The 17840-nt window shown below is 36.8% G+C and overlaps 1 protein-coding gene across 22 annotated transcripts in view; it reads left to right on the top strand.

Moving 5' to 3' along the window:
- CADPS2 (calcium dependent secretion activator 2) overlaps positions 1–17840 on the top strand; it is a 508211-nt gene that overhangs the window by 204698 nt on the left and 285673 nt on the right. For all 22 annotated transcript variants that reach the window (XM_032276147.1, XM_032276144.1, XM_032276140.1 and 19 more), the window contains exon 3: positions 2956–3288. In XM_032276147.1, coding sequence (XP_032132038.1) covers positions 2956–3288 — 333 coding nt within the window. The remainder of the gene's footprint in view (positions 1–2955; positions 3289–17840) is intronic.

Below are 17840 nucleotides of genomic sequence, written 5' to 3' on the forward strand. Positions count from 1 at the left end.
TAGGGGGAAGCTGTCCACAGGGAGGTGCTACACTGCAGAACTCACTGGGAATCTGCCAGTGGGGACGGTGCACCAGAAGGCCATTCTCTGGGGTCTGAAGAAATGCTGCCCATGGTTGATGCCATGTGCCTTCAGGTAAGAAGAGAACCAGGAAGAAGACCCCCTTTTCTTCTAGTGTACGTCCTCTGGCACCCTCTATCAACATTGCTTAGAGTTGTGTTAGCCGACATAGGTAGGGCAATGGAAAGGTAGAATTGGAGCTGAAAAGCAACAGATTAACAACTGGCAAAGTCCATCCGTTTAACTACTGAGTTTCCCTGTGTTCCAACTTGAGTTACGACTATCGCCGAAATTAGGGTACGAATAGACCAAAAAACGTGTATATATAATGTATAAGATCATATGTATAAATACTTTTAATATTTGTGAATATAATTTCAAAGTGCATATAAATAATTCTTATGCAGCTTATAAATATCTAATTTATTTATGCTAAATGTCACTGCTCAGTGAGAGTGATTAGATGCGGTTGAGAAGGGAGATGGAGACGTCTTTGAGTTCTGAAGTAGTTCTTGTCATTCTTAGACAAAACATATTGTTAAACATCTCTATTTCATTGTCTTTGATATATAAATATTTAAAGCACTATTCCTATACCTGTCACTTAAGAATGAATTTTGTTGCCTTAAAAACATAAAAAATAAAACACGGAGGCTTTTCAATAATAAGTAATTGAGCTAGAGCTGGTAAAGAGAGAGGAAGCTGGTAAAGAGTTACACACACAGAGGGTCCCTGATTTGTGACAGTTCTGCTTATGGTTTTTCAGCTGCCATGGTAAAAAAGTGATGTACACTCACTGGAAACCACATTTCGAGTGCCTATACAGCTGTTCTGCTTTTCATACTCAGTATAATATTTGACAAATTACATGAGACGTTCAATACTTTGTCATAAGGTAAGCTTTGCATTAGATGATTTTGTCCAACTGTAGGCTAATGTAAGTGTTTTGAGCATGTTTCAGGTAGGTTAGGTGTATTAAATGCACTTCTGACATGATACTTTTAACTTAAGACAGGTTTATTGGGACATAACCTCACTGTAGTTTGAAGAGCATCTTATTTAACAATGCAGAATTTACTACCACTGTTTCAGTACATAAGTCAGTCAACCAAAATATTTGAGTTCCAGAAATCTTGTTGGCATTGAGCAAAGATAGGAAACAAGGAAAACAGTTTGTGTGAGTGATTTTAAGAGGGAGAACTAAAGTGGTGGGAGAAGGCTTGGGGTCAGATAGTTGAGCTTGCCCGTCAGTGGTTCAAGTGAGTCCACTTTGACTGTATCAAGCAGGTGTGCTTCCTGCCCCGTGCAGGCAGGAATTGTAGTGTGGTGCAAGCAGTGTGGTCATAACTTGGGAGTACTTTAGTATAATGAGTCAGTTCTTAGGGTAGCAGTTAAGGCCAGGCATGGTGGCTCATGCCGGTAATCTTAGCACTTTGGGAGGCCAAAGCAAGAGGCTTGAGCCTAGGAGTTTGAGACCAGCCTGGGCCACATAGTGAGATCTCATATCTACAAAAATAATACAAAAACTAGCCAGGCATGATGGTGTGTGTTTGCAAGTCCCAGCTACCTGGGGAGGCTGAGGTGGGAGGATAGCTTGAGCCTGGGATGTCAAGACTGCAGTGAGCTGTGATTATGTCACTGGGCTACAGCCTAGGCCACAGAGTGAGACCCTGTCTCAAAAAAAAAAAGGAAAAAGAAAAAGTTGACATGAATTTCTGTTCTGTAAGCTCAATAACAGCATATAATGTATGGAAGTGATATTAAACTGTCCTGCAGGCTCTTCTGGGAGAGTCTTTTGACATTATAGAAAGAGGAAAGCAAGAATAAAAGCAGCCTTATATGACCCATAGAGGATTCTTAGGAATAGTGACAACATAATAGATGTTTAATGAATCTTAACTGATACTTAGATTTATAACTTAGCAGAATGAAGAGATTTAAGGCCAACTCATGTCTCTTTCCAACTATAACTTTATTATTGTACTTACCTTTACCCAACTCTTGCTACCTGTCTCATGAACATGTTACTCTATTGTTGTCATTGTTTTTATTTTATTTCTTTTCCAGTAGTAGTGGACAATTAGAAGTCACTTAGAGGTATTGCTTTTCAAGCCTCCATTCTTCCTAGTTATTATAAGTGTGTGAAAGTTGGGGAGGTGATAAAATCAGGGATGGGGACAGGTATATTCTAACCGCATCCCCTCAGCTGTTGGGCAATTTTGAGTAAAAATAACTTATGATAAATATTAACTTGGATACTAGACTTACCCTACTATTGGTCTTCAAGTCCACATTCAAATGATAGAGGATCCTCTCCCTGCTGAAAAACCAGCTAGAACTCTCAGACACAGGTAGGGATGTTGGGTTCATATCTGCAGTTGCTTTCCTAATCATCTTTTTTCTTTTTTGGCTTATAAGCAATGATCATTTATTTCTCATAGTTCCAGAGGCTTAGGCAGTACAAAATCAGGGCGTTAGCAGATTTGGTGTCTGTGAGGACCTTCTTCCTGATTCATAGACAGCTGTCCTTTCACTCTGTCCACATGTGGTGGGTGGAAGGCATGAGAGAGTTCTGGTGCCTGTGTGTAAGAGCATGAATCACATTTATAAGGATGCCACTCCAAAGGATTCAATTGTAGAGGTGGCAGACATACAGGGTCAAAGCAAACCATCTTATAGGCTATTTTTTTTACTGTATACTGTGTCTCCTAAACATTTTAACATTTTAGAGAGATTTGGGGCCACCATTATATTAATTACCATGTATTATAAAACATTTTGAATCATTGTGGAATATTTGGCTGAAATATTTGCAGACGCTCTGGCTGGATTGCTGAAAGCAAGTGGTGTTAGTGTTCACACCTAATTGTAAATGGATTTTGTTTTGTTTTTCAGGTTTTTCTAAAGAGTGACCGAGTGGCCAGAATGGTTCAGAGTGGAGGGTGCTCTGCTAATGACTTCAGAGAAGTGTTTAAGAAAAACATAGAAAAGCGTGTGCGGAGTTTGCCAGAAATAGACGGCTTGAGCAAAGAGACGGTCTTGAGCTCATGGATAGCCAAATACGATGCCATTTACAGGGGTGAAGAGGACTTGTGCAAACAACCAAATAGGATGGCCCTGAGCGCAGTGTCTGAACTTATTCTGAGCAAGGAACAACTCTATGAAATGTTTCAGCAGATTCTGGGTATTAAAAAACTAGAACATCAGCTCCTTTATAATGCATGTCAGGTAAGTGGTCTATATTTTCCATTCCCTCGTCTGACTCCTGAAATGAACATGAAGTATTTATAAGCCTATGAAGTTGTACTTTACTTGCTATGATCACTTTACTGGGAAAATTGAGCAAAATTGAATTTTAGTAAATCACATAGTGATATGTGAGAGAAGTTTTGAAAGAAGTATTTGATAAGAATTTCAGTACTTCTTATCCAGTAAATAATTATCCCCATGTGCCCTATGTTAAGACGTCAGATCTGTGCCTTGGATATATGTGGACCATACCCTGTAGAGTAAAATGAAAATCATCTCCTATCTGAAGAAGCTTGACAATTTATAAAAAATAGGCATTTCTCACTGCAAAATAATCTTTTATAAATACATGATGCTGGTCTTCTGAGTTTCATGGAAATAATGAAATTTCAAATTGTTTAACTCACCCAGATAGAAATAAACTGTGGATGATTGTTGAACTACGTAATTTAAAGAGATGACAGAGTTAATATTATATTTTCTCTTCAGTTGTTATTCTAGTCATACATATAAAACTGGGATAAAGGCAGGGCACAGTGGCTCACACCTGTAATCCCAGCACTTTGGGCGTTGAGGCGGGTGGATCATGAGGTCAAGAGATGGAGACCATCCTGTCCAACATGGTGAAACCCCATTTCTACTAAAAATACAAAAATTAGCTGGGTGTGGTGGACTGTGCCTGTAGTCCTAGCTACTCAGGAGGCTGAGGCAGGAGAATAGCTGAACTTGGTAGGTGGAAGTTGCAGTGAGCCAAGATAGCACCACTGCACTCTAGCTGGGCAACAGAGCGAGACTCCATTTCAAAAAAAAAAAAGGAATAAAATTACATTTCACATTTTTTATTTTTTAGACCCAATGAGTTGTCTAATAACGTAGTCCTTCTGTATTTATATTTTGTTTGTTTATTTTGGGAGTATAAATTATTTAACTATCCCCCAATATACTACTTAAATTGATAAAATTCTGGCACTTAAAAATTTATGTGTTCCTTAAGAATTACACTTCTGTAATGTACATATGTTTATTTTTAATCTTTTTGCAAATCTTCTCTTAATTTCTGTATTATACCCATATTGGTTACTTTGCATTGGTAATTTGTGGATCATTTCAAATCAGTACATTAACAGTTAATTAATAGTAAATCAGTGTGGTACTTTAACCCTGTGAACAATTCATGTACTCATTATAATTATTTCACTGTTTTATTAAACCAGGTGGTTATTTGATAATAGTGGAAGATGACTGTAAAACCAGAATCTTCTACTTTAAAAGATAGCTTCAACCGGGACTTTGTATTTTCAGTGAAACTGTAGCTCACTTGTACAAATAAATGTTCATGAACATAATTCAGTGGGAAAATTCAGATTCAGACAGTCAGCAGATACTTGTTGAGCTTTATTCAAGTCCAAGGACTCTGTAGGTATCAGGGAATCCAAGTTAAGTGGGAAAATTTTTTTTTTTCCTCTATAGAGGCTAAAGTCTCTATAAGGTAAGACTTGGTAAGTCCAAGAAAAGTCATTTATTTGCAGCTTGCCAGCTTTTTATTCTGAGGATAGGAGTGATGACTTCCAAGCTCTTTATATGTCTCAGCAAAAGCTATAATTCCTTTCAGTTCTGAGATTTGAAAGAAAAGCTTATGGGTTTTTTTAATTGATTTTAAAACACAAATTTTAAGACCTCTGAATGAGTTATTACTTACAGATTAGAGTATGCTAAATGTTACAAGGTTATAAAGTATATTTCCATGTTTCTGTGAGGTTATGTTATTAACTTAAAATATGTTTAGGTTGTCTGCCTACTAGAGATTCAGCTGAGGTATGGACATCCTGGTTTTAGTCTTCTGTGATTTGAAACCTACTTGCAATTCAGATCTTCAACTTTAACAGTGGATTTGTCCTTGCTCAGGGTTGGCCTGAACAACAACAAATAACAGATTTGTTTATTTGTCCTTTCAGCTCTATCAGTATTTATCTCATATATTTTGATATTCTGTTAGGTATATATGTATTTGTATTAGGATTGTTATGTCTTTTTGTAGAATTGACTCCTTTATCATGATACAGTATTCCTTTTTATCCCTGATTATCTTCCTTTTTCTAAAGTCTAAATTGTCTTAAGCTAGTAAAGCCACTCCCGCTTTCTTTTTATTAAGGTTAACATGGTGTCACTTTCTTTGCCTCTTTACTTTTAACCTAAGTCTTTATTTTATTTTATTTTTTTGAGATGGTGTCTCACTCATATTGCCTAGGCTGGAATGCAGTGGCACAACCTTGGCTTATTGTAACCTCTGCCTCCTGTGTTCAAGTGATTCTTCTGCCTCATCCTCCCAAGTAGCTTGGATTACAGGCATCTGCCATCACACCTGGCTAATTTTTTTTGTATTTTTAGTAGAGATGGGGTTTCACCATGTTGGCCAGGCTTGTCTTGAACTCCTGACATCAGGTGATCCACCAACTTTAGCTTCCCAAAGTGCTGGGGTTACAGGCATGAGCCACCATGCATGGCTCATCTTTTAATATGTATGTTTAGGCCATTCATATTTAAGGTGATTACTAATGTAGTTGGATTAAATTTTAAAATCTTTGCAGCTTTTACCACTTCATGCATTTGTTCTTTGCCCTCCCCTACTTCTTATGCCTTCTCTAATTTTGACTGAACACTTTATATGAATTCCATTTTTCATATTATCTTTTGGTGTACTGTTTATACTTGTTTTTTAAAACAAAACAAAATTTTAGTGATTAACCTATAGTTTAAGATACACATTTAAAAATATTCCAAGTCCACCCTCAAATAACACTATATTATAAGGCAGCTATTCCATAGCAGAGTATACCCAATTCCTCCTTCTCATGTCTTGTGACATTGCTGTCATTCACTTCACTTATAATATGCTACAGCCCCCCAATATATTGTTTCTATTATTGTTTTGAACAGCTATCTTTTAGCTCAATTAAAAATAAGAAAAATATAAGGTTATATATATTTTACCTTCATTTATTCCTTCTCTGATGATGCTCTTTTGTTTCTTTATGTAGATCCAGGTTTCTTTCTGATATTATTTTCCTTATCTCTGAAGAACTTCTTTTAATATTTCTTGTATGCCGAAACTAGTGGTGATGAGACTAGTAGTCTCTCAGTTTTTGTCTGAGAAAGTCTTTGTTTCTTCTTCACATTTAAAGTATAATATCACTGGATAGAGAATTATCAGTTCTTTTTCTCTTTTAACACCCTGAAAATTTTATCACACTGTTGTTTTGCTTGCATGGTTTTTGATGAGAAGTTTGATGTAGTTCTTATCATTTACCCTTGAGAGGTAAGGTGTTATTTTCCCCCTGTGGCTTCCTTCAAGAGTTTTTCCTTCTTTCAGTTTTCTGCAATTTGAATGCTTTGTCTAGGTGTGTGGGGGGGTGGGTGGGGTGGGGTGGGTGTGTATTTCTCTTGCTTGGTGTTTTTCTGAGCTTCCTGTATCTGTGGGTCAGCGTCTATCACTAAGTTTTGGAAAGTTCGCTACTGCTATTCAAATATTCCTTCTGTCCTATTCCCTCTTTATTCTTTTTCTGGTATTCCAGATATGTTTATATCACCCTCCTTTGATGTTATCCCACAGTCCTGGAATGTTCTGTTTGTTCAGCTCTTTTTCTCTTTGTATTTCAGATTGGGAAGTTTTTATTGACCTATCTTCACGCTCACTGATTCCTTCCTCAGCAATGTCAAGTCCACTAATGAGCCTGTTGAAGGCATTCTTCATTTCTTTTACAGTGTTTTTTTATTTCTAGCATTTCCTTTGGATTTTTTGGTAGAGTGTCCATCTCCTGCTTGTATTATGCATGTTCTTGCATGTATTCAACTTTTTACATTAGGGCCCTTAGCCTATTAATAATAGTAATTTAAATTCCTTGTTTGATAATTCTAACATCTGTCTCACATCTGAATCTAGTTCAGATGCTTGCTTTATCTCTCCAGTCTGTTTCTTTTGTTTTGTTTTGTTTTGTTTTGTTTTTTGCTATTGGCATGCCTCATAATTTTTTGTTGTAAACCAGATATATTAGGTAACGAGAACTGATTACTGAGGTAACTAAGGCTTTCCTATGAATATTTATGGTAATCTGAGTAGGAGTTGAGCTATGCTTAATGTTTAATGTTTCTTGTTGCCATAGGTATGAGAAACTTCAAATTCCTCCAGTATCCTTGTTTTTGTCTCCCCTCTTGACTGGGCCTCTCTAAGGACCCCACCCCAGAGAATGTCTATATCCTGCAGCTCTTTTAGCTGTGACCAATCCACTGTTGTCATCCTGTAGCTCTGTTGGTGTTGTGGTAAGGTGTTGGAGAAATGGAGTGTCCTCTAATCTGATTAATCAGTGTTTTAGTGGACCTTTAACCTTCAAAAGTGTTTCTGTCCCTGGTCCAGGAGTGTATTTTTCCCTCCTATCAGCATGTTCTTCATTCTCTTCCCTAGCTGAAGGTTCTCAGTCTCTTTTCTTGAAGTCCTGTCTCCTGTTCACTCCGCTTTTGTTTGTTTGTATTTGCTTTTCAGTTATGAGTCAAGAGAGCTGGAGTGGGGTGGTATTCTCTTCCTCCAACTGGGATATGTTTTCAATATTTCCCTCAAGCAAAATCTTTCCCCTTTTGTTAGAGAGAAGAATCTGGGAGATTGAACAATGGCTTTCTCCCCCTTTTATTTGCCATGACCATACAGGGATCTTATTTGGATCCTCACTGTGAGAACTTGGTGGGGTAACTGAAAGCAAAGTAGAGCAAAGTATGGGGGCTTTATGATTGTGGCTCCAGGAATGTCTTACTCTGCAATCAGCTCATAGTAATTTGTCAAAATTACTAGACAAGTAAGTGTTTGTTCCTACCACTTATGGCATACAGCAACTTCTGCTCCAAGTGCTTTGTCTTTCTGGATTTGCATATCTTTCTAGATTTTGATGAGTGGTTTGCCCTGCACCATTAGTTCTCTGAGAAGTCCAAGAAAAGTCAGCAATTTGTAGCTTGCTCAACTTTGTATTCTGAGGATGGGAGTGATGACTTCCAAGCTCTCTATATGTCTGAGCTAAAACTGTAATTTCTTTTAGTTCTAAGATTTGAAAGTAAAGCTTAAGGATTATTTTTGATTGGTTTTGAAACAAAAATAAATTATAAAAAGTATTCCTATAAATAAGGACTAAGAATAATCATTTTATAGAAATTATGAAAATAAATTGTTAAGAAAGCAGCTGAGGCACTTTTTTTTTTTTTTTCTAAATAGCATGCAAGCATACCTTAGCAATATCGTGGGTCCGGTTCCAGCCCACTGCCATAAAGTGAATATTACAATAAAACAGGTCACATATTTTTTTTTTATTTCACACTGCATTAAAAAATTTATGTGTGCACTGTACTGTAGCTTATTAAGTGTATAATAGCATTATGTTTAAAAAATAACATATGTACCTTAATTTAAAAATAATTTATTGTTAAAAAATGCTACCAATCATTTGAGCCTTCTCCAAGTCATAATCTTTTTGCTGGTGGAGAGTCTTGCCTTGATGTGGATGGGTGCTTACTGATGGGGTTGGCTATAGCAGTTTCTTTAAATAAGACAACATGAAGTTTGCCACAGTGATTCACTCTTCTTTTCACAAAATATTTCTGTATAGTATGTGATGTTGTTTGATAGCATTTTACCCACAGTAGAACATCTTTCAAAATTGGAATTAGTCCTCTCATACCATGCCACTGCTTTATCAGCTACATTTATATAAATATTCTAAATCCTTTGTCATGTCAACAGTGTTCACAACATCTTCACTAGGATTAGATTTCACCTCAAGGAACAACTTTCTTTGCTCACCCATAGGAAGCAGTTCCTCATCCATTCAAGTTTTATCATGAGATTTTAGCAATTCAATCACATCTTTAGTTTCCACTTCTATTTCTAATTCCCTTGCTATTTCCAGAACATCTCCAGTTACTTCTTCCACTGAAGTCTTGAATCCCTCAAAGGCATCTATGAAAATTGGAATTAACTTCTTCCAAATGCCTGTTGAATACTGACATTTTGACCTGCTCCCTTAAATCACAAGTCTGTTAATGGCATCCAGACTGGTGAATCCTTTCCAGAAGATTTTCCATTTACTTTGCCCAGATCCGTCAGAGCAGTCACTATCTGTGGCAGCTATGGCCTTACAAAGTGTATTTCTTAAATAATAAGACTTGAAAGTCAAAATTGCTTCTTGATTCATTGGCTACAGAATGAGTGTTGTGTTAGAATTGAAAACAATGTGAATCTTCTTGTATATCTCCATCAGAACCCTTGGTTTACTAAGTGCATTGTCAGTGAGCAATACTATTTGAAAGGAATCTTTATTTTCTGGGTAGTCTCAATATTCAGTAAACTATGCTGGAAACATATATGCTGTCATACAGGCTTTGTTGTTCTATTCATGGAGCACTGGCAAAGTAAATTTAGCATGATTTTTGAAAGCCCTACGATTTTCAGAATGGTAAATGAGCATTAGCTTCAACCTGAACTTACAAGCTACATTAGCCACTAACAAGAGAGTCAGCCTGTCCTTTGAAGCTTTGAAACCAGGCATTGACTTCTTGGTAGCTATGAAAGCCCTAGATGGTATTTTCCAGTAGAAGGCTGTTTCATCTACATTAAAATATGTTGTTTAGTGTAGCCACTTTCTTTATTTTTTCTTTTATGATTTTAAACATTTTATTTAAAAAGTTTTTTTATTCTACTTTAAGTTCTGGGGTACACGTACAGAATATGCAGGTTTGTTACATAGGTATACACATGCCATAGTGGTTTGCTGTATCCATCCCCAATCATCTACATTAGCTATTTCTCCTAATGCTCTCCTTCCTCAATACCCCTACCCCTTGAGAAGCCCTGGTGTGTGATGTTGCCCTCCCTGTGTCCATGTGTTCTCATTGTTCAAGACCACTTTGTATTTTATTTTATTTTTATTATTTATTTTTTAAAATTGTACTTTAGGTTTTGGGGTACATGTGCAGATCATGCAGGATTGTTGTATAGGTACATACATGGCAATGTGGTTTGTTACCTTCATCCCCCCGTCACCTATATCTGGCATTTCTCCCCATGTTATCCCTCCCCAACTTCCCCACTCCCACGCTGTCCCTCCCCTGGCCCTCCCAACAGACCCTAGTGTGTGATGCCCCCCTCCCTGTGTCCATGTGTTCTCATTGTTCAACACCCACCTATGAATGAGAACATGCAGTGTTTGATTTTCTGTTCTTGTATCAGTTTGCTGAGAATGATGGTTTCCAGATTCATCCATGTCCCTACAAAGAATATAAACTCATCCTTTTTTATAGCTGCATAGTATTCCATGGTGTATATGTGCCACATTTTCCTTGTTCAATCTATCATCAATTGGCATTTGGGTTGGTTCCAGGTCTTTGCTATTGTAAACAGAGCTGCAATGAACATATATGTGCATGTGTCTTTATAATAGAATGATTTATAATCCTTTGGTATATACCCAGTAATGGAGTTGCTGGGTCAAATGGAATTTCTATTTCTAGGTCCTTGAGGAAGCGCCACACTGTCTTCCACAATGGTTGAACCAACACCAACTTATGACTGAGAACATGCAGTGTTTGGTTTTCTGTTCTTGCATCAGTTTCATTGATGATCTTTGCTAGATCTTCTGGATAACTTGCTGCATCTTCTACATCAACACTCGATGCTTCACCCTGTACTTCTATGTTATGTAAATGGCTTATTTCCTTTAATCTCATGATCCAACTTCTCCTAGCTTCAAACTTTTCTTCTGCTGCTTCCTTACCTTTCTCATAGCCTTCAATTTGGCTGTTTGGTGCAAGAAGCTTAGCATTTGATCTGTCTCTCCTTACGACGTGCCTTCCTAAGCTTAATCATTTCTAGCTTTTGACTTAAAGTGAGAGATATACTACTCTTCATTTCACTTAAACATTTAGAGGCCATTATAAGGTTATTAATTGGGCTAATTTCATTGTTGGTGTGTTTTAGGCAATAGACAGGCCTGAGTGGTGGGGAAAGAAATGAGGAAGTGGCTGGTCAGTGGGGCGGTCAGAACAGATATTATCATTTATTGAGTTTGTTGTCTTATATGGGAGCAGTTCATGGTGCCTCAAAACAATTGCAATAGTGACATCAAAGATCACTCATCACCAATCACCTTAAGAGATAAAATAACAGTGAAAGAATTTGAAATATTGTGAGAATTATCAAAATGAGACACAGAAGTGAGCACAAGCTGTTAGAAAAATAGCACCAATAGACTTTCTTGACTCAGGATAGCCACAAACCTTCAATGTGTAAAAATCATCATATCTGCAAAGTGCGATAAAGAGGAGCTCAATAAAATAAGGTATGCCTGTATATTTTCTCTTTTGTTATATTCCAACAAAGGTTAAAAATAAAAGATAAGGCAAAGCAATAGAAATTACAGAAACTAGCCTGCCCTTTATAGAAAGGAATAGTCTGAGAAGAGAAATAGAAGAGCAGGCCTTGGGGAGGCAGGGAGGATCTAAAGCCAGAGGAGCTTCTGGAAGCTGGCTCGGGTATATGTTAGTGAGATTTACCCCACCTTCTCCTGTTTCAGGAAAAGCTTTGAGATTCCTCCTAATTGTAACAGTCTCACTTCTGTATTTGTTTATCTTATCTGGCCCCATGTTTTTGGGAGCACAAATCTGGAAAATCTGAAAGATGTTGCCTGCTTAAAAGTCAGAAGCTCAGGATAGACAGCTGTTCTGGTGAGATGTGCAGGATGGCAGCAGCCAGGCAATGTCTGGAGACTTGAGATGGAAAGGACATGAATGAGAAGGGAGCCTTGTCAGGGATGCCACGTGACATCAATGGCCATCATTTGCTCATATTTTTCCCCAGAACTTCAGGATGAGCATCAGGAGTGGAAAAATAGGAAGCTCTCTTCTGAAAAAGGATAGATATTTACATTACATTACTTTGAGTTAGAAACAGTAACATATTAATTATCAAAATTAAGACATGAAGGAAACTCCTAAAACACTAAGATAGAAGATAGCACATACCACAGTTAAGAAATGAAATCAGGGATAATTGAAAGACAAATTATTATTGTTATGAAGAAAACATAAAAAAGAATAAAAACAACGTAAGTAGGTCCTAGGTTAGCTATTGTGCTATTAAAATTTCATACTTTAAATTCTTTGATTTGAGAATAATGTATCTGCTGTGGTGCACATTCATAGAACACGATATTAAGAAAAAAGTAAAGAGAGTTAACATGTACAGTCTAAAATGAGTGGCTTAACAGTACAAGAATCTGAAATTGTTAGCTGTGATTTAGTTGAATCAAGATATTATAAAAAAGAACAGGAGTGAAGGAAGAATAATCTATCAGTGGAAAGTCTAACTTTAGAATAATTTTAAAGAAATGCAGTGCATTTCAAATAGATATATTATTTTAGCAAAACAATGTTACATAATATTAAAACTGTATATTTTATAGTCTTAATAAGAATAATTTTACTTCACATTTTTTAAATGAAAATCCTGTGACTTAAGAGGTACCAGTTAATCAGCTGCCTTTCCTAAAACAAATGTGTTTATTAAAGGTTATTTTAAAATATGACATAAGGTAATGCAGTATGTTCAAATTAATTAGTTAACCCATTATTTATAATCATGCAGGGCATATATATAGTTTGCAGTAGGCATGTGTTAAACGACAGGAACCTAGAGAAAGGTGAAACCTAGGTTTTTGCAAGGTTTATTTAAAAAAAAATGCTGTTGTAAATGCTACAGTAGTGTGGTTAATCCCTGGTTCTGGATACATCATGAAAAGGTTCACCAAAATGAGAAGATACTAAGATATTATAGGCAGGGGGACAGGTACATGCAAAGTATGGAGGTGTAAGATGCATGGCTATTTGGGGAACTGCACATCGTTGACTGCTGGAGTATGAGCAGGAGATGGGGCTGTGTTTAAGATATTAACAGAGGTAGGTAAGCATCTTATGGATTGTAGAGACACATGCAATCCTGAATGAACAGAGTCTGAAGATTGGGAAACATAGTACCATATATACTCCTGTAACTTCTTTATCTGTCTATTAAAAGGATTAAGTAACTGAATTTTACAGCTATCTAGATCCTGCTCTTTTCTGCCAAAAGCAGCCTGCATTAATCTTTTATAATCTAATTCCATTAACGGAAAAAAGTGACTCACCCAGTTTTCACCCGAGTCCCAAAGCAAAGTTAACTGAGATCTTGTTCACGTATCCCTCCTCCCATTCAAATTCTTTGTATCTGAAGACTACACCATCCATGTTAAGTAACATCACAGAACTATTTGGATTTTTGTAAGGGATAAACGGAAATATTTGTGACTAGTTAAAAAGTAGACTTCTAGTTTATGATTCCCTTTGCCTAGAAATTTTTGCTTTGGAGATTAAGTACTTTGAGTCTAGGAGTTTAAAGAAATCAATAAACGGGCAGTTACTGTGGTCACTGTAGGTGTCTTCCCATAGAAGCCCAGAAGCCATGAGCATTAACCATTTTGAACATCTTCATTTAAGGTGTGCAAAGGAAAATAGAGAGAGAAATGTGAATCTCCAAAAGAAATGGGAACTGCCTTCCACCACCACTGCCGTCGTCTTTTTTTTTTTTTTTTCAACTGATAGCCTGTGATTGAGAATATGTTTTGTTTAACATACAGTAATTTGTCTACTTCAGCAGAAATAATGGCACATTTTCCTGACAGTTACAGTTACATTTGCTGCCTTTCAAAATGACTGTCAAAAATGACTCTGAAATAAAAATAAATGCTATAGTAATCAAAATTAGGGAGGAGTAGATTTTTCTCATATATAATTTAAAATCCCAAAACATTTGAGAAGACTAAGTAAATATATTAAATAGCAGGTTTTGTGTCTGGGGGATACAGCAAGGGAAAAACTTAAGATCTTAAGAATAGTTTGATTTTTGTAATATATGATTTTTGAAATTCTGAAATTAACCATTAGAGTGGCCATGATATTTATATATGCGTTCACTTTTTTTGTAAATAAATTAATCATTTAAATTCATCCAACTTATATTAGTAAATTGGTAAATTGGATGAATTTAATTTTTTAAAAAATCTATTTTATTGCACTTTAGGTCCTGGGGTACATGTGCAGATCATGCAGAATTTTTGCATAGGTACATACATGGCAATGTGGTTTGCTACCTCCATCCCCCTGTCATCTAAATCTGGCATTTCTCCCCATGTTATCCCTCCCCAACCTCCCTACTCCCTGTTGTCCCTCCCTTAGTCTCCCCCAACAGACCCAAGTGTGTAATGCTTCCCTCCCTGTGTCCATGTGTTCTCATTGTCCAACACCTGCCTATGAGTGAAAACATGTGGTGTTTGATTTTTCTGTTCTTGTGTCAGTTTGCTGAGAATGTTGGTTTCCAGATTCATCCATGTCCCTGCAAAGGACACGAACTCATAATTTTTTAAGGCTGCATAGTATTCCCTGGTGTATATGTGCCACATTTTCCTTATCCAGTCTGTCATTCATGGGCATTTGGGCTGGTTCCAGGTCTTTGCTTTTGTACACAGGGCTGCAATGAACATATGTTTTATCTATCTTTATAATAGAATGATTTATTATCCTTTGGAGATATACCCAGTAATGGGATTACTGGGTCAAATGGAATTTCTATTTCTAGGTCCTTGAGGAATCGCCACACTGTCTTCCACAATGGTTGAACTAATTTACATGCCCACCAACAATGTAAAAGTGTTCCTATTTCTCCACATCCTCTCCAGCATCTGTTGTCTCCAGATTTTTTAATGATCACCATTCTAACTGGCATGAGATGGTATCTCAGTATGGTTTTGATTTGCATTTCTCTAGTGACCAGTGATGATGAGCATTTTTCATATGTTTGTTTGCCTCATGTATGTCTTCTTTTGAAAAGTGCTTGTTCATGTCTTTTGCTCACTTTTGAATGGGCTTGTTTGTTTTTTTCTTGCAAATCTGTTTTAGTTCTTTTTAGATTCTGGATATTGGCCCTTTGCCAGATGGGTAAGTTGCAAATATTTTTTTCCCATTCTGTTTGTTACTGGTTCACTCTAATGATTGTTTCTTTTGCTGTACAGAAGTTCTGGAGTTTAATTAGGTCCAATTTGTCTACTTTGGCTTTTGCTGCCTATGCTTTTGGTGTTTTAGTCATGAAGTCCTTGTCTACTCCTATGTCCTGAATGGTTTTGCCTAAGTTTTCTTCTAGGGTTTTTATGGTGTTAGGTCTTATGTTTAAGTCTTTAATCCATCTGGAGTTATTTTAGTGTAAGGTGTCAGGGAGGGGTCCAGTTTCTGCTTTCTGCACATGGCTAGCCAGTTATCCCAACACCATTTATGAAACAGGGAATTCTTTCCCCATTGCTTGTTTTGTCGGGTTTCCCAAAGATAAGATGGTTGTAGATGTGTGGTGTTGCCTCCAAGGCATTTGTTCTGTTCCATTGTTCTATATCCCTGTTTTGGTACCAGTACCATGCTGTTTTGGTTACTGTAGCCTTGTAGTATAGTTTGAAGTTAGGTAGAACTTATCTCAAAATAATAAAAGCTGTTTATGAAAAGCCCACAGCCAATATCATACTGAATGGGCAAACTGGAAACATTCCCTTTAATATCTGGCAGTAGACAAGGATGCCCTCTCTCACCACTCCTATTCAATACAGTATTGGAAGTTCTAGCCAGAGCAATCAGGCAAGAAAAATAAATAAAGGGTATTTAATTAGGAAAGGAGGATGTCAAATTGTCTCTGTTTGCAGAGGACCTGATTATATATTTAGAAGACTCCATCATCTCAGCCCAAAGTATCCTTAAACTGATAAGCAACTTCAGCAAAGTCTCAGGATACAAAATCAATGTGCAGAAATCACAAGCATTCCTATACATCAATAACAGACTAAAAGAGAGCCAAATCAAGAATCAACTACCATTCACAATTGCTACAAAGAGAATAAAATACCTAGGAATACAACTAACGAAGGATGTAAAGGACTTCTTCAAGGAGAACTATAAACTACCTCTCAACGAAATAAGAGAGGACACAAAAAATATGGAAAAACATCCCATGGTCATGGTTAGGAAGAATCAATATCGTGAACATGTCCATACTGCCCAAAGTAATTTATAGATTCTACACTATCCCCATCAAGCTTTACAGAACTGGAAAAAAACCTTAAACTTCATATGGAACCAAAAGAAAGCCCGCATAGCCAAGACAATCCTAAGCAAAAAAAAAAACAAAACAAAAAAAACAAAAAAAAAAACAAAGCTGGAGGCATCACACTACCTGAATTTAATTTTACTAAAATGAATTTGAGTCTCTGGTAATACTAAGTTTCCTTTCTCAAAAATGTTTAATTTGTCAGTGTAACTCTAACATATTCCTAGCAAATTAAATTATAGGCTTTATTTTATATTTAGCCCATTTGACTAAATATGATATGAAGGTAAGAGACAAAATAACGCACAGCCAAATGGAGTGTTGCTCCATTATTTTGTTTCTTACCTTTGGCTTACATGTGGAAGAATAACATAAGAATATTCTAAAATAAGGTTTCTCCTAAAATGTTTTGTTGAATTTGCCTTTGCTTTCTCCAGCATTTCACTAGATACTGAATATAGGTTACCTTTAGTCATTTCTTGCATTTAATTTTAGATTTTTCTTCTTTACCTAATTCTAGCCTCTTGAAATTAGAAAGTTACCCCAACTTTTCCACTTTTTAAAAATAGGAGACCGGTCGTGGTGGCTCACACCTGTAATCCCAGCAGTTTGGGAAGTCTAGGCGGGTAGATTACTTGAGGTGAGGAGTTCAAGACCAGCCTGGCCAACATGGTGAAAACCCATCTCTACTAAAAATATAAAAATTAGCTGGGCGTGGTGGTGGGTGCCTATAATCCTAGCTACTTGGAAAACTGAGGCAGGATAATGACTTGAGCCTAGGAGGTGGAGGTTGCAGCGATCTGAGGTTGTGCCATTGCACTCCAGCCTGGGTGACAGAGTGAGACTCCATCTCAAAATAATAATAATAGGAGAACACAGCTTTACAAATAAATCAGGCATCTTTGTGGTAGTAATACTAAAAAAAGTATTTTGCTAAAGTACTTTATTTTTCATGATTGTTTAATGAAAATAACAAATTTAAAATTACATATTTGATATATATTTTTATTTATTCAAAAATGTTCATTGGCTGGGCATGGTGGCTCATGCCTGTAAATCCCAGTACTTTGGGAGACTGAGGCAGTTGGATCAGTTGCGGTCAGGAGTTCCAGACCATCCTGGCCAACATGGTGAAAACCGTCTCTAATAAAAATCCAAAAAAATATTTAGCCAGGCATGGTGTAATCCCAGCTACTCGGGAAGGTGAGACAGGAGAATTGCTGAATGTGGGAGATGAGGTTGCAGTGTGCCGAGATCACACCACTGCACTCCAGCCTGGGTGACAGAAACTCTGCCTCAAAAAAAAAAAAAAAAAAAAAAAAAA

This window comes from Sapajus apella, unplaced genomic scaffold (genome assembly GCF_009761245.1).
Source record: "Sapajus apella isolate SASKATOON/1434 unplaced genomic scaffold, GSC_monkey_1.0 scaffold7, whole genome shotgun sequence".
NCBI lineage: Eukaryota > Metazoa > Chordata > Mammalia > Primates > Cebidae > Sapajus > Sapajus apella.